The sequence below is a fragment of the Aquarana catesbeiana genome, linkage group LG01, assembly GCF_042186555.1.
Source record: "Aquarana catesbeiana isolate 2022-GZ linkage group LG01, ASM4218655v1, whole genome shotgun sequence".
Taxonomy (NCBI): Eukaryota; Metazoa; Chordata; class Amphibia; order Anura; family Ranidae; genus Aquarana; species Aquarana catesbeiana.
Window position 1 is genome coordinate 667,937,976 of NC_133324.1, and position 25,967 is coordinate 667,963,942.

Sequence of the window (25,967 nt, forward strand, 5' to 3'; positions counted from 1 at the left end):
TGTCCAGTGACTTGGGGCAACTGACAAGTCACATACCAAGTTGCTGTAGTGTGAACCGGCACTTACTGGCTGGATCCCCAAATAAAAAAAAAAAAGAAAGCTTAAAAAAAGAAAACAAATGCAGTCACTAAGAATTGGTAAGCTGCAATATAATAAATGTTTGCTTTTTGGGTTTATTACTGCCCAATATGCAAAAAGTAAATAGAACTCATATGTTAGACAAGCATCATATGCATCTATATATTCTCCTAACAATGAAGAACCACTTTCCTGAGTATATATATATCTGCACAATAGTTCCCTCTACTTTGTCTGTACACGCTGTGGCTTTTTTTCTTCCTTTCAGTGTAGAGCAGTAAAATACTGCCTGATGCCAGCTACTGACTAATAGTAAGTACCGGGAAATCTGTGTTAATATGTTTTCTACATCAGTAGACAGTTGGCTAATATACCTAAGCTTTACAATGTGTTGTAACTTTTGAGACAAAGACAAAAGAGGCCAGAGAGAAAGTCCACACACAAGGCCATTCTGTTAAAGTGACAACAGCTACTAGAAGCGTGAGAATTCACTGGGTCAATGGGCAAGAGAGTATACTATACTACATGTACGCATACAAACTACTTTCATGAAAAAAGCCTAAAAGTGGGGCCAAAGAAAGCGAGCTTACCAGGTTCCCCTCTTCTACCTCTTTTGCCTCTTTGTCCTGGAGGGCCTAAAATCAAAACAGAAATATGTTGTTAGTTTTGGCAATTATATAAAAATGAATCATTTAATTGGAAAACACATGTAGGTTTTTCATCATTGAGCTTTATTTGGCTTTCTACACAAAAAAACACAACCATGCTTTATTCCTAGAATTCAAATCGCTTCAAAGCCTGACATAAGCATTACAGAATTAGCCATGCCTGTATTATATCTATACATGCTATTCTGACCTTGTCAGCACTTGAACCTTTGACCTTTCTGTCAAAGCATTTGCCGAGTCTGGAGCCCAAGAAATTATATCTGAAAGTCATTTCAAGACTTTTCTATTAGAGTTCTTGACAAGCAATTATTTACTGGGTTATTCATTATGAAAGAAATGTAGATTGAAGACTTAGAAAACACACACAGAGAAAATTATTAACACCTACAGGCTACAAAACTAATAGCAAGATCAAAACATCAAAATCAGTACATGAAATAGTGTCAAGGTTGACTATGGAGGACATCTACATTAAAGTCACTTAAAATAAATTTAAACCCTATATTTGGTTTGCTGAAAGCATTATGAATAAAAAGCAATTAATATTTTTAAAATAAAATGTTTTCAAGTTTCTGTGTTTCTGATCTCCTGCAGCCTCTTTGCAGTGTCGTACTGTCTACATACACTCTAGCAATGGCAGCATGGAATTCCTCAGGTAGATTTCCTGGTAGTAACACCAGTGGGCCATGTTTGTGTAATTTGTGTTGAAATAACCACTAGTAGTCGTCATCGAGAGTCCATGAGGCAAGAGGACAATAAAAGACAGTGCAGAAGCACAATTAGTAGGACATGGACAAAGCATTGTCACCCTCTGACAAGAAGTGCCTGATAACAGACCTTCATGGCAGGGTTACTAGTTTTTTTTTTTTAATGAGGGCTGTAGGTTTAAAAAGATTACAATAATTTTGGAAATAAAAATAAAATGTTAAATGCTAAAGCTTTTGTAAGGACCAAGATCCTGGAAAGAATGAATTTCTTTAGTATTTGAATCTCTTTAGGTTATTACTTCAGTATTTTTAGTATTTTTCAGAGTGAACATGCTAATCCAATGGAAATCATAGTCATGGGGTGACAGAAGCTTGAGTTGGCTGAATTGGGCAGAAATCTCAGGTTTATAGAAGTCTCCTAAGCCAGATGAGCACCTACTGTTGAGGAAAACAGTTTATTGGGCCAGTAAGAAAACCTGTCTTGGACTCTTTTGTCCCTTCACTACTAAGCTAACGCCAGCTTATGCACTGCTCTGGCCCCTCTAGTAGCTGTCTTTACTCCTTTAGCCTGAGTGCTATCAGTTGTTGACTCATGTACTGGTAAATATGGACAATAAAATATGTTCCTAATAAGCAGCAAAAAAGCTTTACAATAAGTTAATCCCAACCATAAAGTGTAAGTCCACCCTAAAACTAAAATCCCTGCATCTACAGACATGTACATTCTAACACTAACCTATCTAGCCCTGTAAAGAAGAAATTAGTATACATACCTTTTCTGAAGCCGATTCGACCCGGGCTCCAGCGGTGGAAGCTCTTCAGAGGACACAGTCGACAACAGCTGTGAGATTAATGGAGAGTGACGTCACCCATAGAGTTACTATGGGGCTTCCATTGTCAGACGTGTCCTCTGTACCCGCCTCTGCAGTGAAGCCACAGATAACAGCTCAGCGTGGGATTGGGTCAGATTGGCTGCAGAAAAGGTATGTATATGTTTTTTTCTTTACAGGGCTAGATAGGTTAGTGTTAGATTGTTAATGTCTGTAGATGCCGGGATGTTAGTTTTAGGGTGGACTTCTACTTTAATAGCTGCATGTACTGTGAAATAATTCATTCTCAAAGATACTCATGGATCACAAAGTTTCCAAAGTTGGGTATCATTTAGTTTTATAACAGCTTAGAAGCACCTGTTGTGTATTTACATTACAGGCCTGGCAGGTTGCCAACATTCTTGTGCAATAGAAAATAGCTAACATTTTGGTGCCCTTGTTGCAAAATTTAAAGATACATTTCTCCATAGTGCCTATAGCTACAGTGAACTTGTTTTAAAGCACTTTTACGGCTTCTTTAGAATATGTACTTGCTTATATGTAGTGTGTGTAGCCTGGGAGCAGGTTCACTTTGCACATCTTAATCAAATTGGATTATACTTCAGCTATCACTCTCAGTGGATTTTTTTCTGTGCTGTATATTTCATGTTATTTCTGTAACTCTCAATAAAGTACTAGTCTAACTAAACTCCCAACTGAGTCTGACCATGATTTATCCAAACCATGCACCCCAATTGGTGAATCAACATTTCTTTACACCAGTGTCACTACTAATATAAAACTGTGCATGCTGCTTTTTGTAATCAGAAAATATCATACAAACAACTTTCAATTATTTCTTAAAAGTAATAAAGAAATCAGAAATATCATTTAACTTAATCTGATTTACACGGTTTAGATAAGTGCAATATGTTCTCCTTACCCTAATAAGTTATGAACTGCATTTGCACTGTAGGCAAAAATATATTTTGCATATACAATAGACAATTCCATTGGTTCATTTGTGCAAACATATGAACGCTTTAGTCCTTTAGATTTTAATATATCATGACATGGCAAATGGACGTTCCCATACTATCCTCAGTCAGAGAGTGAAACTTCAGACTTTTTTTTATATTGTTTAGAGTAGGGAAGTGAACCTATAGAAACTCTTTCAGGTATTTTATTACTTGTACTACCCCAAACCACACTGCACTGACCTCATGTAACCCTTTTAAAAGGGTGGACACTTGGCTAAGCTATGACATTGCATAAATCCAAGCCTACAGTATCTCACAAAAGTGAGTACACCCCTCACATTTCTGTAAATATTTCATTATATCTTTTCATGTGACAACACTAAGGAAATGACACTTTGCTACAATCTAAAGTAGTGAGTGTACAGCTTGTATAACAGTTTAAATTTGCTGTCCCCTCAAAATAACTCATCACACAGCCATTAATGTCTAAACCGCTGGCAACAAAAGTGAGTACACCTCTAAGTGAAAATGTCCAAATAGGGCCCAATTTCTAGGTGTCATGTGACACGTTAGTGTTACAAAATCTCAGGTGTGAATGGGGAGCAGATGTGTTAAATTTGGTGTTATCGCTCTCACTCTTTCATACTGGTCACAAGTTCAACATGGCACCTCGTGGCAAAGAACTCTCTGAGGATCTGTAAAAAAGAATTGTTACTCTACAAAAAAATGGCCTATACTATAAGAAGATTGCCAAGACTCTGAAACTGAGCTGCAGCACGGTGGCCAAGACCCTACAGCACTTTAACAGGACAGGTTCCACTCAGAACAGGCCTCATCATGGTCAACCAAAGAAGTTGAGTTTACATGCTCAGCGTCATATCCAGAGGTTGTCTTTGGGAAATAGACGTATTAGTGCTGTCAGCATTGCTGCAGAGGTTGAAGGGTGGGGGGTCAGCCTGTCAGTGCTCAGACCATATGCCGCACACTGCATCAAATTGGTCTGCATGGCTGTCATCCCAGAAGGAAGCCTCTTCTAAAGATGATGCACAAGAAAGCCCGCAAACAGATTGCTGAAGGCAAGCAGACTAAGGACATGGCTTACTGGAATCATGTCCTGTGGTCTGATGAGACCAAGACAAACTTATTTGGTTCAGATGGTGTCAAGCCATGTGTGGCGGCAACCAGGTGAGGAGTACAAAGACAAGTGTGTCTCGCCAGCAGTCAAGCATGGTGGAAGGAGTGTTATGGTCTGGGGCTGCATGAGTGGTGCCGGCACAGGGGAGCTTCAGTTCATTGTGGGAACCATGAATGCCAACATGTACTGTGACATACTGAAGCAGAGCATGATCCCCTCCCTTCAGAGACTGGGCCGCAGGGCAGTATTCGAACATGATAATGACCCCAAACACAACTCCAAGATGACCACTGCCTTGCTAAAGAAGCTGAGGGTAAAGGTGATGGACTGGCCAAGCATGTCTCCAGACCTAAACCCTATTAAGCATCTGTGGGGCATCCTCAAACAGAAGGTGGAGGAGCGCAAGGTCTCTAATATCCACCAGCTCCGTGTTGTCATCATGGAGGAGTGTAAGAGGAATCCAGTGGCAACCTGTGAAGCTCTGGTGAACTCCATGGCCAAGAGGGTTAAGGCAGTGCTGGAAAATAATGGTGGCCACATAAAATATTGCTACTTTACGCCCAATTTGGACATTTTCACTTACGGGTGTACTCACTTTTGTTGCCAGCGGTTTAGACATTAATGACTCTGTGTTGAGTTATTTTGAGGGGACAGAAAATTGACACTGTTATACAAGCTGTACACTCACTATTTTACATTGTAGCAAAGTGTCATTTCTTCAGAGTAGTCAGAGTAGAGTAGAGTAGAAAAGATATAATAACATATTTACAAAAATGTGAGGGGTGTACCCACTTTTGTGAGATACTGTAGATAAAAGCCAGAAATGTTCCATAATGACCACTTATTGAAGTCATAAATCAGCAAAAAAGCACTTATTTTTCTTACTTTCTTAATGACAGATGGGAGACCCTCATCTATGAGGGCCTATGCTTGACTATTCTCAAAATGTTGGTGTATTTTTTTCTAGTATGTGAATTCAGAAAATCGTGCTGACTTTTCTCTACCTTTTGGTTCTTATTGCTGGCTGTGTCCCAATGAAGGGCAATAGCTATCACTTCCTGTGATGACCAGGACAGGAAGTGTGGTGAATATCTCTATTAGGTAAACAAAAAACAAACAATCAGTTTTGTTAAAATTATTTTTTTAGCTAATCAGACAGGCCATCACACTACATTGCTATTTGTAGAACTTAAAGTGGTTGTACACCCTGTACAACCACTTCTACCTACAGGTAAGCCTATATTAAGGCCTACCTGTAGGTGCTGGAAATATCTCCTAAACCTCCACGGTTTAGGAGATGTTTACAATAAAGCCGTGATCCGATTTCTATGGCGCATGTGCACTTTAGAAAGGGCAGATTGTGCCGTTTCTAAAGGGGGTCATGCTGTGACTTGTGGCTCCTGCATGAGTGTGCGCGAGTGACGGCCAGTCACAGAGCCGGAGTTCGCAGCCCTGGAAGGAAGAGGGCTGAAGATGGACGCTCACTGCTAGTGGGGACAGTGGTGACATTGCAGGCTTCGTTTTCAGGTAAGTGACACATAATGGGCTACTATGCATAGTAGCCCATTATGCTTTACCTTTGCAGGGAAATAAAGAGGAAGTAAAACCCATCAGGGTTTACTTCCTCTTTAAGAAGATTGTACAATCAGACTGTATAATGCAGGAGTGTCAAATTCAATGGACTTCCGCCACTCTGGCTACAAAACCGGGTGGGGGAGCCACATGACAAGGCCTGGCAAGCCGAATTTGGCCTTGTGTTTGGCATATGTAGCATAATGTATGATCAGCTTTAGAGCTTTTGCCAGGTTTAATGGTGACTGGGCTAAAAAATAAAAAATTATCCAACAATGGCACAGATAGCAGTATAAAAAAAAAAATGACAGGGGTTTCCAAGCTATCCAAGACTATAAGAAATCCTGTTGTTTTTCTGTTCGAAAGAACAGTATTCATAGCAATGCATTCTGATGCAGCAGTGACATGTGTTACATCATAAAAACGTTTTACAGCGTTATAGATCCAAAATTAGTTCTCATCTTTTGCCTAAAAAAAGTACAACATTGTACTTTTCCTTAATAATACTTTACACTCCGTTTGCTCTCATTTTTTATGCACATTATTCCCTGACTTGGATCACCAGGGATCTCCAATATATTCTATCTCGTATATACTGACAAAGTAGCAGGAATCTTGCAATTAAGCTGCCGGTTTTACACTCGCGAATCCTAAATAAAAACTGCAAAACTTGTCATTTACCGACCCCTTCATAAAATTGTTTATTCTGATTTTTTAACACATTTCTCCAAAATGAATACTAATCTGGGAGTATATATCTAATGTTTTCTTTAATAATATAGCGTGCTCTATTAGTGTGATGGGAAGGAGGATTAACTATCAAAGTTTCCCAGGTTTCTTAACTGAATTAAAAGTACACCACATTTCCTAAGGAAAACACTCCTCCATTGAAAAGGTTTTTTTAAATCTATTACACTGATTATATACATGCAGTTAAAATACCTTCTTAATATCTGTGGGCTGTCGCGGAGTATAATTAATTCCATACCCCTACATTCTGTCACCCTTTCCTCACCAACTTCAAATAATTTGGAGTGTATAATTGAGTGAAGTGACCGTAAGATCTTAAGGTTTTTTTTTGGACCGTGGTATACATAATGTGAAAATTACAGCATGAAAACATCGAAACATTAGGCAGAAAAACATTTGCTGTAAAATATTATATGGTTGATAGCTGGTCTGGGTTTTAGTAATTACACTGCACTCTCCATGGTCTGGCTAAAGAAAACATGAGGTTGATGATACTTGTATGCATGCATGTATGGATAACTTTAAAATAAAAAAAAAAAACATGCTGATATATTAGGGCTACCTTACTAAAGAAGTCATTTTTGCACAAAGTTTTTTTTAGCTCAATCAAGAACAGAGGGAATTTCTGTTACGTTGGAAGAAAAAATTCTTGATGTGCCTAAACTCATTTGAAACGCATGTTAACGCTAGGCTAGCGCTTGAGCATTGTTTCATTTCACTGGCTAGAATAAATGATTATTCTGGCCAATAAAATGAATTAATGCCCAAGTGCTTGACGCGTTTACAAAAATGCAGATTTAGGTGCGTTTTTGATGCTGCTTTTCTCCTTTTAAGGAGAAAGGTGTTCAGGAAAAGCTGGACAAACACCCAGTGTGCATGAAGCCTAATGCTCCGTACACCCGGTCGGATTTTCTGACGGAAAATGTTCGATGAAAGCCTTTTGTCGAAAATTCCGACCGTGTGTAGGCTTCATCGGAATTTCCGTTGCACAAAACTTGAGATCTGGTTCTCAAATTTTCCGACAACAAAATCCGTTCGCGTAAATTCCGATCGTGTGTACATAATTCCGACGCACAAAGTGCCACACATGCTCAAAATCAAGCAGAAGAGCAGCACTGGCTATTGAACTTCATTTTTCTCGGCTCGTCGTACGTGTTGTACGTCACCGCATTCTTGACGTTCGGAATTTCCGACCAACTTTGTGTGACCGTGTGTCTGCAAGACATGTTTGAGCCAACATCCGTCGGAAAAAATCCATGGATTTTGTTGTCAGAATGTCCGATCGTGTGCATGAGGCAAAAGAATAGACCCATATTGAAATATTAGTTTAACCCTTTTGCAAAATAAAATTATTTTAATGCACAAACACAATATAATCACCTTTTGGTTTTTGTGATATATATAGAATTAGGTTGTGTCGAGTAAATAGCTACATAATTTGCCCAGCTTTCCTATGTGTGTGCATGGGGGAGGGGGGCTTTTATATTTCTGAGGATCAATTTTTAATTTTTAAAACTTTTTTCTAGTTAACTTTATTGCTATCACAATAGGGCTGACGGGGTTATCTTCAAAGCAGTATTAAACCCAAAACCAAAAATGTCATATATTTCAGCTTACCAACCATTAGATGTGGTGGCTGCATTTGTTTTTCTTTTCGCAGGCTTTTCTGTTTTCACCTGATAATCTGGCCAGTAACACACTTCTTGCATTAGGCTGGGTTCACACATGTGTGGTCCGAAATTCAGGTTTATTTTCACTGCAAATTTCCAGAGTAGCTGTTCAGCAATTCAGCTGTTATTTAGATACGGTTCTGATGCAAGCTTTAAGAGCAGGCAGCTTACCAAGCAATGACTCCTCAACTGTCAGTGGATTCCCCACTGACAGCTGAAAGTAAACAAAAGAATTGCCGGCAATAAAATTGGAGAAAAAAACATTGTGGGGGTCCCCCCCAATCTATACCAGTCCCTTCGGTCTGGTATGCATTTTAAGGGGACCAAATGCCAAAAATGAAAAAAGGCATGGAGTCCTCCCCAAATGCATACCAGACCCTTAGGTCTGGTGTGAATTCTGAGGGGAACCCCGTGCCAAAATTTTAAAAAATGGCTTGGGGCCCCCCAAAATCCATACTAGACCCTTATCCAAGCATTCAGCCTGGCAGGCCAGTAAAGGGAGGATGAATGAGTAGGGGTACAATATACCCCAAACTCTTTCACATAGGGGAGCCCCCTTGTTAAAGAGGGCTTCTAGATTCTGATCAACCCACCACCAACAGACCCCCACAACCACCAGCCAGGGTTGTGGGGAAGAGGCCCTTTTCCCCATCAACATGGGGGCAAGGTGCTTTGGGGGGGAGCCACCCTACCCCAAAGCTCCCCCTCATGTTGAGGGCTTGTGGCCTAGCATGGTTCTTTGGGTTCTCTCTCGCCCCCCCTTTCCTGACCTGCCAGGAGGCATGCTTGGAAAAGGGTCGGATATGGATTTGGGGGGACCTCACGGACGTTTTTTTTTTTTTGGTGTGTGTTTCCCCTTAAAATCCATACCAAACCTGAAGGGCCTGGTATGGTTTGGGGGACCCCACAGTTTTTTTTCTCAATTAGTATTCAAAGCTGATGACGTGCGATTCAGAAGAATTTCTATAGAAGTCAATGAGCCTGAAATGCGCACCTGAACCACACCACAGTGGTCAGAAGATGCACAGGACTCTTTTTCAATTCGAACTGCGGATACACCGCATATATGTGAACAGTTTCAATAGAAACCAATGTTATATCATGAGAATCGGATGCATTTCAAAAGGCATCCAATTTGACACCCCCCATGCATGATATTTAAAGGAATATTTCATTTTTTATTGTTTCACTTTAAGCATTAATAAAATCACTGCTCCAGAAAAAACGGCCGTTTTTAAAAAAAATGTTTGCATGTCCCCTGTGGCACTTTTTATGCCAATAACTTGCATATAAGTCTTTAAAATGAGCACTTTTGATTTTTCATGTTAGTGTCCCATAGACTTTAACAGTGTTCCGGCGGCTTTCGAATTTGCCGCGAACACAGCATATTGTTTGCTGTTCGGTGTCGGTGAACAGACGAACACCCGCTGTTCAACTCGAACATTGGGCTCATCCCTACTAGTATGTGATCTGACACATCCAGATCTGGGGTGCACACATGCACCGCCGGCAGCCTGCTCCCGCTGTGATCACACACAGCGGGAGCCCAGCAGTGGGTACCGCGGACTCGATGTTCATTGGCACCCACCGATTGTTCAGTACACAGGCAGAGCGGCGATCTGCCTATAAACAAGACAGATCGCAGTTCTGTTAGTAGGGAAGGCATTGATCCTGTGTTCCTGCAAAGCAGGGACACAGATCTATGCCTTGCCTTAGTAAAAGCATCTCCTCCACAGTACACAAGCACTTGCTAGGAGGACACTATAGGACACTATTAGTGTCACTGGTCCACAAAAAGGGTCAGTTAGTGTCCAATTTGTCCACTGCAATATCGCAGTATCGCAGTCGATGATCGCCGCCATTACTAGTAAAAAATAAATAAATAAAAATATCCCTAAAGTTTGTAGCTATAACTTTTGGGCAAACCGATCAATATACGCTTATTGAGATTTTTTTTTTTACCAAACACATTGAAATTTATGAATAATTGTGAATTTTTTTTCATTTTTTTATTGGATAAGTTTTATAGCAGAAAATAAAAATGTCTTTTTTTTCAAAATTGTTTGTCTTTTTTTGTTTATAGCGCAAAGAATAAAAACCACAGAGGCGATCAAATACCACCAAATGAAAGCTCTATTACATTTTATTTAGGTACAGCGTTGCATGACCGCGCAATTGTCAGTTAAAGTGACGCAGTGCCGTATCGCAAAAAATGGCCTGGTCAGGAAGGGGGTAAACCTTCCAGAGGGTAACTGGTTAAAAGACTTCTAAATGGATACAGACAGTGCCACTTTTCTCATCAGAACACTGAAAGTGCATCATGTGATTATAATGAAGGCTGACCCTCCTGTTCAAAATCAGGAAATCCTTAATTTGCAGGGATTTCCTCTCATTTCCTGTTTGGCTATGGGACAGGAAGTGAAGGGATATCACCCCAATGGGACAAAGATAGCGAAAAAAAAATCTGACAGGTGTTATATCCCTCGCTTACTCTGTCCAAAATGAAAAAAAAAAAAAAAGTTTTGCCTATAGTTTTTCTTTGAAATAATCTCATAACTGACTGTATTCAGTTTTTCAAAATCTTATATTATGAAACATAAGAGAATTTTTCTGAACAGATTTAGGTGTAGGGGGAAATATCTGCTAATACTGTGTTTCTTACACGGTCCTTGTTCAGGTCTTATGCCCTGTACACATGATCGGACATTGATCAGACATTCCGCATGGATTTTTTCCAACGGATGTTGGCTCAAACTTGTCTTGCATACACACGGTCGCACAAAGTTATCGGAAAATCCGATCGTTCTGAACATGGTGACGTAAAACACGTAGGTCGGCACTATAAACAGGGCAGTAGCCAATAGCTTTCGTCTCTTAATTTATTCTGAGCATGCGTGGCACTTTGTGCGTCGGATTTGTGTACACACGATCGGAATTTAACCGATCGGATTTTGTTGTCGGAAAATTTTATAGCCTGCTCTCAAACTTTGTGTGTCGGAAATTCCGACGGAAAAAGTCTGATGGAGCCCACACACGATCGTAATTTCCGACAACACAATCCGATTGCGCCTTTTCCGTCGGAAAGTCCGACCGTGTGTGCAGGGCATTATTGCTTTTTCCTTCTGCCTGGGTGTTGGAAATTTTCACTATTTCTACAAGAAGATAATTGCTGGTGGAATAGAACCATCAGATTTAACCCCCTCTGCAAAAAGACGTTTAGTGGATCTTTTAGTGGTACATAATAATTATGAAAAAAAACTAAATTTACATATAAATTAGAAAATATTTTATGCGTTTATACATTTTCCTACAAAGTAAATGTTTAAATTGTAGATTTCTCTACAATCAGAGAGCGTGTTCTAGGTTATAACGTCCTGCACATAGCCAACTAGTTTGCCTTTTGATCACTGGACATGCAAGGTTTCACATTAAAGAAAACAGATCGAGCGAAAAGTAAAATAAATAGTAATATAAACCTGGAAAGATTCTGTAAAAACCTTGTGTGTCTAAAAAACATATAAAAGAGAAATACCTTAATAAAAGCAAGCTGCTACTCTTTTCATCTCCCCATTGGCCCGAACCTAACTCCTCTTTCATTGTGACATTCATTTTATTTAGTCTGCAGGAAGCAGTGTGTTGAAAGGAACAACGGGGCACCTTGTTGAAGGTGGAATGGGGAGTTCTGGCATTCACCGCTCTAAAGATTAGGCTACTTCTGTTTGCATCTGAGAGAACTGTGCAGATATAGCTCCGCACTTGAAAAAAATCCTGTCAAAGGTCCTAAAATGTCACTGAAGGAAAAAAGAAAATGCTGCACTTGTGTGTGTGGGCTAATGAAGTCTGTCGCTGGCAATCAAAGGATTTGTTTTTTTCGAAGAAAAGCAGCAGCAAGCCCTCAAAAGGACAGCTGAATTGAGAATATCTCTCATCAACGTTGACACTGTTTCGTAATGACCACATACAACTGTGTTCTTGAAAATGTCATGTTTCTTGCAGCTACGGTGCCAAAAGAAAAGAACTAACTGGTTTTCCAAATCGGAGCATGCATGATTCTTCTCAGAGGTTATTTCACTGCATACATGTATATGATGTCACATCCACGGTAGCTGCAAACACTCACAAGATGTCATACTTTTTCCATCACGGATGAACTGTGAATACCAGGCACAGCACTATTTCTAAAACAGACTGCATCTGACAATAGCTCATTGTAACATTGCCATGGTTTGACAAAGGGCCAAGATTGGAAGGCACAATGTCAATATGTCATCCGTACAATGACATATTAATACCATGGGATTCTAAGACAAGTACTGTTGGTTACACGCCGCTCCTGATTTTAATGCAGAGAAAATACAGACATTGGGGTTGATTTACTAAAGGCAAATCCACTTTGCACTACAAGTGCACTGCACTGCAAGTGCACTTAGAAGTGCAGTCGCTTTAGATCTGAGGGGAAGATCTGAAATGAGGGGAAGCTCTGCTGATATTATCATCCAATCATGTGCAAGCTAAAATGCTGTTTTTTATTTTCCTTGCATGTCCCCCTCAGATCTACAGCGACTGTACTTTCAAGTGCACTTGTAGTGCAAAGTGGATTTGCCTTTAGTAAATCACCCCCATTGATTTTCTATGTTAGTGAAAATAACAGTATGCGTCGTCTGAAATTATCAGAGAATGGCTGTCACTAGAAAATGAAGCGAAAATATGTTGTGTTAAAACGATTTACAGTGGAACCTTGGATTACGAGCATAATCCGTTCTAGGAGAATGCTTGTAATCCAAAGCACTCGCATATCAAAGCGAGTTTCCCCATAGAAGTCAGTGGAAACGAAGATAATTAGTTCTGCATTGACTTCTATTGCATGCAATACTGCATGTGGCCAGAGGTGGGGGGGGCGTTGGAGAGCCTCGGAAATACTCGGGGACAGCTTGGCTTAACTCGTAAACCCTCAGAAACACTCAGGAACACTTGGGAACGGAGTATTTCCGAGTGTTTCCGAGTATTTCCGAGTGCTGCTGAGTATTTGCGAATGGCTCCGAACCATTCCGAGTGTCACCGGTGCCCCCACACCTCTGGCCAAATGCAGTACTGCACACCACATTAGCTTGAATTCTGCTTGTTTTGCGAGACAACACTTGCAAACCAAGTCAGGATTTAAAAAAAAAAGTTGCTCGTCTTTTAAAACGCTCGTTAACCGCATTACTCGTTAACCAAGGTTCCACTGTATTTATTTTATAAAGAAGCAACAAGTACATTTTGTCAAGAGAAACTAGAATGGTTTGGGGTTAGTTGTACATGTGTTTAACATATATATGTTTTAATACTATTTCTATATAATTTATTGTTTTTTATATAAAATATTACTTTGCAAATGAACATTTCTTCAGGGTGTGAGCAAGACACTGGTTTGGAGAGCATTCTGGGTTTTATAAACAGAAAGCACATCAGTAGCTCCTCCACTGAGATGGTCTCTATCTAAATGTATCTCTATACATACCCCTATGCTCACAATGTAATTTAGTTAGCTCTGTAAACTAGCTTTTTATGAAAGAGCAGTTAAAGCAGAACTTCACCCAAAAGGGGACGTTCCACTCCTTCTCCTCCTCAACTACCATATTTGTAATACCTTTTGGGGGGAGACAGAGGGTACCTAGTTTTGGCAGGTACCCACTCCCACTTTTGCTGGGATTGCCTATGCGATCCGAGTGGTAATTTGCCCCCCCCCCCCTCTTCCTTACCCACAACCTTCTGGGAACCGTCACATTTCCCATGAGGCTGCGGGACCATTCCCGGGGTGCACATGCGCAGTAGGAAGCAAGCTGTGAAGCCGCAGCTGGCTTCCCACAGTTAACATGCAAGTGCCGGGGACCCAAAGACCGGCGCTGGATCCCTGGATAGGTGAGTGTCTGTTTTTTTTTAAAAGTCAGCAGCTACAGTTTTTGTAGCTGCTGATTTTTAGGTTTTGGGAACCTGGCTAAAGCCGCTCAAAAAGTTGCATTTAGTATCTGATGTTAAACGTTAAATATGAATATGTTTAATTATCTCCCTATTACTACATTGTCTAGTTTCACCCTCAGTTCTGTCTTAGCCTACATACATGGTCTTGTCTGTCTGAAAGGGAAGCACGTGATTAGCAGTAGAAGGAATAGCCCTTCTCCATTCTTTATACACATCTGACCTACTATTGTGTTCCCACTACATAAGCCTGACGAATCTCCTTGTCATTTTGAGTCTTATGCCCCGTACACACGGTCGGATTTTCCGATGGACAATGTCCGATCGGAGCGTGTTGTCGGAAATTCCGACCGTGTGTGGGCGCCATCGGACATTTTCCATCGGATTTTCCGACACACAAAGTTGGACAGCAGGAGATAAAATTTTCCGACAACAAAATCCTAGGATTTTTTCCGACGGATGTTGACTCAAACTTGTCTTGCATACACACGGTCACACAAAGTTGGCGGAAAATCCGATCGTTCTAAACGCGGTGACGTAAAACATGTACGTCGGGACTATAAACGGGGCAGTGGCCAATAGCTTTCATCTCTTTATTTATTCTGAGCATGCGTGGCACTTTGTCCGTTGGATTTGTGTACACACGATCGGAATTTCCGACAACGGATTTTGTTGTCGGAAAATTTTATCTCCTGCTCTCCAACATTGTGTGTCGGAAAATCCGATGGAAAATGTCCGATGGAGCCCACACACGGTCGGAATTTCCGACAATATGCTCCGATCGGACATTTTCCATCGGAAAATCCGACCGTGTGTACGGGGCATTACAGTCTGGAAGGGCAGTATGTCTTCTCTTGTATGCAATATATACATATATGAATTGCACACACATAATAATGACATCTTGTAGCCTCCCTGACGGTTTTCCCGAGTGTGGCTCGGGGTTAAATTTCAGCCCCATTAGCGGTAACCCCGAGCCACACTCGGGATTACATTGCAGGATCCTGGTGCACTGTAGTTACCTTGTCCCCAGGATCCTGCGATGTCCCCCGCTGTGTCTGAGGGCTCTGTCTCCTCCGAAGCCTCTCCGTGCCAGGCTCCGTTCCCTGCGAGCATCGCGACGCGACTGCTGTGTTAATGCTATCGACAGACCAAATTATATACGTCATTTTAGATTTTTTCCCATACAAACAATTGAAACTACAGGAAAGATGATAGTAAAATGTTTCCTAATAAAATTATAAACAAGCAATAAATTGTTAATTGCTAAGGAAATTGTACAAATAATTATTAGCAGTAAGGTAAAGCAGATATCGTGGATATTGCTCATACAAGGCCCCCTGGATATACGCTAAATTCAAAATTCTACCTTAAAGTCACAAAGTACCCATTATTGGTAATTATGTTATCAATGGCTGAATAAAAACATATGCTTAGATAACCAGAAAAAGGCAAAAGTACAATTCAAACTGATCTTATTGTCATAAGCCATAGACAAAAATATTTTTTAGCTGTAATTTTCCCATAAAGCACAAGGTATGCAATGGCATGGCATTTGATATTTGTAATTTAAACAAATAAATAATTTTAACGAGCAGAAATTCAGAATATGTACAAGCAGGGGAAAACAAAATAAGTACATCATGTCACTTCTAGTACTGTGCAAAATGTGCTGCTAAAAAAGGAAGGAAGCAGACTTCAGCATCTTGCACTGTAATCTAACATTTCAGCATGAAATATTTTGTTCCTTGGGTGTCTACTCTAATATCCAAGCCTTTCTATTTAAGAAAAAATTGTGTTCCAAGGGGAATAAACCGTTTCAATAAAGATAAATGAATGCATGTTACGGTATGGACAGCCAGGGAATAACTTTACACTGTAGCTTCACATATCAGCTGCATGTCTCCAAAGGTTCTAGTATTGCTACAAAATATTATAGAAGCAACGCAAGGTCTAAAAAACATATTCCCTCAGGTACCAAATACAAAAGGCAAAATGGCAGGTCTATTAAAAAAAAAGGCAATTTATATTCCTGAAGATATTTCAGTTTCATCAGGCAAATGCACAAGCCTCAAACCGCTACAAAGTAAAGTATTCTTTCCAGATGGCAAATGTCAGTCTGACAGGATTTGAAGTAAAATATGGCAAATATTTGTTGAGAAACATACTTCATGTGCTTTCTATCAATCCACTGTTTCAAGAGAAAACTTCATATAATGCAAATTAATTGTTGTTTAATATTCCTCCTTCAGTGGTTCTACATTTCTCTTACCTTACCTTTATATGTCAACTATCATTAGCAACTCAAAAAAAATACTCTTTCTTAGAATACATATTTTCATGTACACACACACACACACACATATATATATATATATATATATATATATATATATATATATATATATATACACTGAGCAAAATTATAAACGCAACACTTTTATGTTTGCCCCTATCTATCATGAGCTGAACTGAAAGATCTATGACTTTTTCTATGTACACAAAAAGCCTATTTCTCTCAAATATCTCTAAATCTATGTTAGTAGAGCACTTCTCCTTTGCCGAGATAATCCATCCATCTCACATGTGTGTCATATCAAGATGCTGATTAGACAGCATGATTATTGCACAGGTGTGCCTTAGGCTGGCCGCAATAAAAGGCCACTCTAGAATGTGCAGTTTTACTGTATTGGGGGTGGGGTCCAAAAATCAGTCAGTATCTGGTGTGACCACTGTTTGCCTCACGCAGTGCAGCACATCTCCTTCACATTGAGTTGATCAGGTTGTTGGTTGTTGGTCCATTCCTCTTCAATGGCTGTTCGAAGTTGCTGGATATTGTCAGGAACTGGAACACACTGTCGTATACGCCGATCCAGAGCATCCCAAACATGTTCAATGGGTGACATGTCCGGTGAGTATACTGGCCATGCAAGAATTGGGAAGTTTTCAGCTTCCAGGTATTGTGTATAGATCCTTGCAACATGGGGCTGTGCATTATCATGCTGCAACATGAGGTGATCGTTGTGGATGAATGGCACAACAATGAGCCTCAAGATCTCCTCACAGTATCTCTGTGCATTCAAAATTCCATCAATAAAATGCACCTGTGTTCGTTGTCCACTCCATCCACAACATTGACATCTGCAAACCGCTCACCCACACAACGCCATACACGCTGTCTGCCATCTGCCCTGTACAGTGAAAACCGGGATTCATCCATGAGGAGAACACCTCTCCAAAGTAGCAGATGCCATTGAATGTGAGCACTTGCCCACTCAAGTCGGTTACGACGATGAACTGCAGTCAGGTCGAGACCCCAATGAGGACGACGAGCATGCAGATGAGCTTCCCTGAGACAGGTTCTGACAGTGTGTGCAGAAATTCTTTAGCTATGTAAACTGATTGTTACAGCACCTGTCCGGGTGGCTGGTCTCAGACAATCTTGGAGGTGAAGATGCTGGATGTGGAGGTCCAGGGCTGGTGTGGTTACACATAGTCTGCGGATGTGAGGCCGGTTGGATGTACTGCCAAATTCTCTGAAACGCCTTTGGAGACGTCTTATGGTAGATAAATGAACATTCAATTTAAGGGCAACAGCTCTGGTGGACATTCCTGCAGTCACCATGCCAATTGCACGCTCCCTCAAAACTTGCGACATCTGTGGCATTGTGCTGTGTGATAAAACTGCACATTTTAGAGTGGCCTTTTATTGTGGCCAGCCTAAGGCACACCTATGCAATAATTATGCTGTCTAATCAGCATCTTGATATGCCACACCTGTGAGGTGGATGGATTATCTCGGCAAAGAAGTGCTCACTAACATAGATTTAGACACATTTGTGAACAATATTTGAGAGAAATAGGCCTTTTGTGTACATAGAAAAAGTCGTAGATATTTTAGTTCAGCTCATGATAAATAGGGGCAAACACAAAAGTGTTGCGTTTATAATTTTGCTCAGTATATATATATATATATATATATATATATATATATATATATATATATATATTACTGTATATATAGAGTATATATTGTATATAGTTTATATATATCGTTTATGCATACAAACCTGCTATAAGTTTATTTTTTTTTTGCTGTCTTTTCCCTTCTAGGTGGGAAGATTTTCCTTTACTTCTTGTCCTACAGATGCAACAGGGAATGAAAAGCAAGTTCCCCATAGTAAGTGGAGTTCACACCTCAGCTCTCACAGAAACAAGTGTCACTTACCTTCAACTTTTTAAAAATGTCAGTTAAGTCATATTGGTCTGAATAAGGCTTTGTTTACACGTGCTAAAAATACTGCTGCTGAACCAATGCACCATGTCGTACGGACCTGACAGTGGGGGGGGTTCACACAGAATCTGCTGATTTCTTGTCTGGTTTTGACAACGTTGTCATTTTAACTTTGTGTTATGTCGAAGGCTTTTGCAATTTTTCATGTTCTATTCTTATCAAATATACTTTAATAAAGCTGTTTATAATGGACCGACTGATCCTCTCTGAAGATTTCTTTGTGGACCTTTAGTCCTCCCTAAATATACACACAATCCAGTGACTTCAGCCACAATAATTGTGTATAAAACTAACAGGCAGATTGCCTCCACACCCCCCCAGTACCAACACCCCCCCCCGCCATGTATTCTGGGCTCCGCTTGTCCATCTGCGTGCCCGGGACCGACATGGTGGGTGTCGGTGGGTGGAAGAGAGGGAGAAGAAAAGACACACGTCCGCTCTCCTTCTCTTCTTGCTGTGACCCAGAAAGCAATATCTATGACATCACTTCCGGTTCACCCTTTCAGTATCCTCAGCTAGCATAGCTGGGAAGGGATGTATTGGAATGTGATCTGCATTGCAATACATTCAGTGGAGCCCAGAGGAGACATGCAGGGTCTTTCAAACATAAACGCATGAGTCAGGGGCGCCTGAATGTTCGAAAGGCGTTTGACGTTTAACGTGTGTTAAAAATGCATGCCAGATGTCCTATGTGCGTTGTTTGTCGCAATTGATGAGTTTTCACCCCAGAAGCCTCATTTTTTTACACCTCACTGATATGTTATCAATGCAAATGCACTAAAAACGCATACATACTCATCTCCCCATAGTTATGACCTTTTGTAGCTCTTAACCCTCCCTCTTAGATTGTAAGCTCTAATGAGCAGGGCCCTCTGATTCCTCCATTGTATTGTAATAGTAAAGCACTGCATAAACTGTTGGCGCTATATAAATCCTGTATAATAATAATAATAATAATGGATACAAGTGTGTTTATAGTGCGTCACAATAGACTTACATGGAAGGAGATGCTTCAACCTCTTTCAAACTCAGCATTTTTGAAGAGCAGCAACGCAACCCAAACCCTTCATGTTTTGATAATGTGAACAGCTCTGTGCGCTGTCCATTTTATCACTTACAGACTGCTTTACTAGGCGTCTGAGGAGCAAAAAAAATGTGCCTCAATTGCCTGCTTTTAATTTCTAGTGTGAACAGGGCCTTAATTGCTAGTGTGAACAGGCCTTACTGTACAAAGGTTAGGAAGATAAAGTTAAATTGACATACAAGCAGATACTAAAACTACTTGATGCCACTAAGCAGTTTATAATTCATTAAAAATAAGATCTACAGTTCCTGCAGACATAATATGAACTTTTTTGAGCCTGTATATTTAGGTTTTGTTGGCATCTGTGCGCTGTGCTGCGTGATGGTGCGCTGCAGTGCCATTCATTCTTAATGGCACCCGAATGCATCTTGCTAACACACATATTTTTATTTATAGTCCTTTTTTTGTCTGAGAATGAAAGCCGTTTCTTTTTTTTCCTTATAAATAAAAAAATGAACTCAAAACATTTTATAGAAGGCCCTGTATTTTTATTTTTACAGCAATACACTTCAGAAAAAAGCATAGTTTACTTGGCTTGGCAGGTCTCACTGGGTTTGTCAGTAATGGGCAATCAAGGAACATCAACACTGGTTTCATGACAAAACTCTGCCAGCTAATGGCTTGAGGTGTATATTACATACTGGGCATTGCTACAGTTGTGTAAAGAGCTAGCGGTTAATTGGTAATCATTTTTTATTAGGAAAGATAACCATTCCGAATATAGGAAGCCGTTCATATAGCCCTTTAGAGTCCTAGTTTATGTAACCTGGGTAATTATCCCCTAGAAAACAAAACAAAAAGCAACTTTTAACACAAAGCTTGTATCCCATCCCCTTATCCCTTCAACAATATTGCCCATAAAATGAGAGACCTTATGCCCCATACACATGATCAGAAATTCCGTCAGAAAAAACTTGGATGGTTTTTCCGACGGAATTCCGCTCAAGCTTGCTTTGCATACACACAGTCACACAAAAGTTCTCTGTATACTTTCGTCAAGAACGCAGTGACGTACAACACTACGACAAGCCGAGAAAATGAAGTTCAATGCTTCCGAGCATGCGTCGAATTGTTTCCGAGCATGCGTGATTTTTTGCGTGTCCGAACGCATTTTTGGATAGGAACTTTTTCCGACCGAAAAATAGAGAACCTGCTCTCAATCTTTTGCTGGCTGGAATTCTGCCAGCAAAAGTCCGATGGAGCATACACACGGTCGGAATTTCTGACCAAAAGCTCTCATCTGACTTTTGCTGGCAGAATTTCTGATCGTGTGTATGGGGCATAAGGTGCCCAACCACTCCTGCCATCTCCTGTAAATCCGCAAATGTGCAAACTCTTGCCATAGATATGGATGGATTTTTCGCCAACTTGGCATGTAAACTCAGCATGGACGTCATTCTCTATGGTTAGGCCTGGTACATATGGGGCTTTAAGGAGAAAGTCCTGAACACCAAAAGACATTGCCCACCCTGACTAGGACATGGCAGTAGAAAAAGTGGTACTTCCACATTTCAGGTCTGTAATTTAATATGCAGTTTTGATATGGGGAGTGGTTTATATTAAGGGATTGCTATAAAATTAAACGTAACCTTTAAAGGTGATCAAAAAGCTAAGGCCATCTGATTTTGATGTGATTTCTGGTGCAATTACGTAGCTGATTGTCCGGCTGTTGAAGGGGCACGACCGAAAAAAGGGTTGCCAATCGGCATCTGACCGATGTGTTCTAAAGGGGGCCGCCCCCCTGTCAGAACACAATAGCTCAGCTGGGGAGGTCGCTGTACTAACATCGGATTCTTAGTGCAGGATCTCCTCCCAAGCTCTTTGTTTTTTTTTCATTCAGCCTGCTGGGTTGAATGAAAAAAAAAACCTCACAGTGTGTACTAGGCTTTAGAGAAAAAGGGTGACAGGAGAGGATGTTCCAGCTGATTGTCAGCCTCAGGTCTGTTTCTGTGTGTTGTGTAAAGGGGGGTTGTCCCTTCCTTCCAATCAGCTCTCAGAGCTCTCCTCACTGTGCTCTGCAGAGTGTAACTTCAGCCCCCCACCCCCTTTTTTCTGGCAGCTAAAACAAGCTTCATAAGTTCTGGACTTTGATGTAGAGAAGAGAAGAAAGTGGATAAACAGGTGCAACTTATGTAGGAGGATTTTGTTTCATCCCTGTGCATCACCTGATGCCAGTTACTTTACTGGGTATATGTAAGGGCTCTTTCTCACGGGGCGGATCAGTGATGATCCGCCCCGTGAACACCCGCTTGCTCAGCGGGGATCGCTCCGCCGATCCCCGCTGAGCAGGAAGATGACAGGTCCATCGCTGCACGCTGTGCAGCTACGGACCTGTCAGAGCGCCGCTCTCCCCTATGGGGGGATCGGATGATGACGGACCGTAGTGTCCGTCGTCACCCGATCCGATCCGAAAACGGATGGAAAAGTAGGTTTTTCCTCCGTTACACTTTTCGGATCGGAGCGGGGTCGGATGTCAGCGGACATGTCACCGCTGACATCCGACGCTCCATAGGGATGAATGTATGTCCGTTTTTCATCCGAAAACGGAAGGATGAAAAACGGACATACGGATCCCCCGTGTGAAAGAGCCCTAAGGGTTTGCAACTACTTTAACAAGTGTTTTCAGTTTGTGGTGCTCAGATACAATTAAGTTCCACATTAATACTTTTTACAGTTAAGCTCCACTTTAGGAGTTCTATATAAATGTAAGATTGTACAATCCGATTGTAGCTCATTATCTTTGGTTCAGTTGTTACCTGAATGCAAGTCATTTAAAAGCACATAAACAATTAATTTATTTTTTATAGGTAATTTGTGGGTCTCTCAGATTTGACACCCAATATGGTTTAGTGTACTTTTGGGCTTTTCCACTTGCCGACCGCAATGCGTATATATATATATATATATATATATATATATATATATATATATATATATATATATATATATATATATATGTTGCAGCTTGCAAGTGGTTTAACTGGGTTTTGGCTGAAGCCATCAGGCACAAGCCCGGTATTTTTTTTTCAGCTGGTGATTGGCTTTCTCATGAAAGTGGTCTGAGTGGCTAATAATTGGATCGCTTTCAGAAGCAGTGGGAGGGGTCGTCTCACCCCTCCCACCTCTCACTGGTATTTCTCAGGCTTTCCGGTTTTTATCACATGAACCAAATATCCAATGGTTCGTGTGACTGGCCATAGAATTGACCAGAGACCAAATCGTCACTCTGATCGCCTCTATGATCTAGGAGGACAGGAGCGACGTCATGGTGTCACTTCTGTTCTAGGCCGGAATTAAACAAATTTTTTAAAATTTTTTTGCTTAAAGGTAGAGGAGGGATTTAGGGTCTTATAGACCCCAGATCTTTCCATAAAGAGGACCTGTCATCCCCTATTTCTATTACAAGGATGTTTACATTATTTGTGATAGGAATGAAAGTGATAAAAAAAAATGTAAGTTACAGTGTAAAAATAAAAAAAGTAAGAAAAATAAATTTAAAGCACCCACATCCCTTCGTGCTCACACGCAGAAGGGAACGCATACATGAGTCACACATGCATATGTAAACGGTGTTTGCAACACACATGTGCGGTGACACCACAAACATCAGAGTGAGAGCAATAATTCTAGCACTAGACCTGCTCTGTAACGCTAAAGAGGTAACCTGCAAAGAATTTAAAAGCATCGTCTATGGAGATTTTTTAGTATTGTAGTTTGTCGCCATTCCACAAGCGTGCACAATTTTAAAGCGTGACATGTTAGGTATCTATTTCCTCGGCATAACATCATCTTTTATATGTTACCAAAAAATTGGGTTATATATTGTGTTTTTTTGCATTAAAATTGATTAATTTTTTTTTTTTTTCAAAAAAACTGCGTTTGAAAAACCACTGTGCAAATGCTTTGTGTCATTGAAAATTGCGATCCCCGTTTTATTCTATAGGTTTATCTGCTAATATATATATATATATATATATATATATATATATATATATATATATATATATATATAATGTTTGGGGGTTCTGGGTAATTTTATAGCTAAATTACAGATTTTTACTTGTAAACAAAAAGTGCCAGACAAGTTTTAGAGCGGTTTGTAAGACAAGCAAAATGCTTTAATACATTTTGACTTGATATACACCAGCGTCACGTCACAACTAAGTATAAAAGACAAGAGAGTTGCCTCTAAGTGTAGCAATATAGTTACATTTAATGAAGGTACAACATTCAGAGACTCACATGGTTGATGATTAAAACAGGCGCATCTAAATATGCAGGTATCTGGTGTAAAGCGGTCCGCATAGACCATCCTCCTCACCGCAATTGATGTCGTCCCTTCCACGCTACGCTCCACGAGCGGTTCAAGCCTCGCTTTCATATCACTCTACTGCAGGGTAGTCTTCCTGGTCATGATACGCAGACCGACATTGGTGAGAGCTGGCGGTGCGGAGGATGGTCTATGTGCCTTGGATGTGCCTCTTTTAATCATCAACCATGTGAGTTGCTAAATGTTGTACCTTCATTAAATATAACCATATTGCTACACTTAGAGGCGCCTCTCTTCTCTTTTATACTCTGTAGCTCCTGCTGGATTTTGCTTCTAATCCCCTTGTGGAGGCTTCCATTTGTGGATGGACATTTTATGGTTACACACCCTATCACATTGCTATAATCTTTTTATATGGACTATAAACTGAAGGACTTATGAATAAATGGTTGTGGAACTAATTTTTTGAGTTTCAATTATTTCTTATGGGGAAATTCGCTTTGATATACAAGTGCTTTGGATTACAAGCATGCTTCCGGAACATATTATGCTCGCAATCCAAGGTTTTACTGTAGATATTATTCACACTTTGCGTGGGAGAGATGTTTCTTGGCACTGTGCATGACGTACATTCAAACAAGATCTGCAAACATAGCATCAGCTTTCAGCCTGCCTGGCTGTGATTAGACAGACAGGAATAGAACTGATGTTGGATGAATGACTGTAATTTTAATTCGCTGTGCATATTTAATGTGTACCAATTAAGCTCTAATCGCACCTGTGTGTTATAGGTGCATTGCGGGTGGGATTGTGTTGAAAAAATGTTCCACCTTCTGCATTTTTGGCATGGTTTCGAGCAAAATCTGTGTTACATTGGGGTGAATGATACACAACACATTTACATAAAAAGAGGTGTACACAGAGCCTAAGTGTCTATACATTGCAGAAAGTGCCAAGTATGTAATGGGAATAAAGTTATCACTACATTTAGCAAAGTAAGTAAATTACCTTAAAGAATGATTACATTCTAATCTAAGCTAACTTTAATATCTATATACTTAGCTAGCTATCAAATGATCAGGATGGCATTGTTATTTATTTATTTTTTAAGGTTGAATATTCACTTTCAAAAGCCTTTAGAACCATGCTCAATGCATGGCTCTGCAGCTCCCTGTAAATGTTTTTACAGTTGTGCACCCATGTCCCAGGAATGAGTGCACTTACCTTCGCAGTCATGTTGGCTGCTCAGAGATGACTACACACCCCCGCAGTTTTGCACTTTTTCTAAAGAAACAGGCTAAACATTGAGCACGTAAGAAATGCATTTACAAGGTTGACAACACTACTCCTGCATAGACCCAACCACAGGTAGCACAGTCACTCTAAAATAAAAAGTAGAAAATAAGGCACTTACTGGTAGGATCACCGGGAGAAAAAAGAATAAAAAAGCCCGCAGAGGCAAAGCCGCTCTGGATGTTTAATTTATTTCATATTATGAAGAATAAAGCAGAAGATGCAACAAACAAAGGGTACTGGAACATGCAAAGCGTGAGAACACTAAAAACTCTGATGCAGAAGAAGCCAAAAGCTGCTTCCCCTGTCTCCACCTATACCCAAAACGTCACTTTAGGTCTATTGTATATGTGCAACTCAAATGTATAAAGCAAGCCTTAAAAAATCTCTGAAACTCTTTGGGAATACATTATAACTAAGAGATGCCCTGTACACACAATAGGATTTTCCGATGGAAAATGTGTGATAGGACCTTGTTGTCGGGGAATTCCGACCGTGTGTAGGCTCCATCACACATTTTCCATAGGAATTTCCGACACACAAAGTTTGAGAGCTTGCTATAAAATTTTCCGACAACAAAATCCGTTGTCGGAAATTCCGATCGTATGTACACAAATCTGACGCACAAGGTGCCACGCATGCTCAGAATAAATTAAGAGACGAAAGCTATTGGTTACTGCCCCGTTTGTAGTCCCAACG

At 40.4% G+C, this 25,967-nt stretch overlaps 1 protein-coding gene across 1 annotated transcript in view; it reads right to left on the minus strand.

Annotated features, from left to right (window-relative positions):
- COL25A1 (collagen type XXV alpha 1 chain) overlaps nucleotides 1-25,967 on the minus strand; it is a 657,401-nt gene that overhangs the window by 279,762 nt on the left and 351,672 nt on the right. Inside the window, exon 3 of the mRNA XM_073602240.1 lies at nucleotides 669-713. Coding sequence (XP_073458341.1) covers nucleotides 669-713 — 45 coding nt within the window. The remainder of the gene's footprint in view (nucleotides 1-668; nucleotides 714-25,967) is intronic.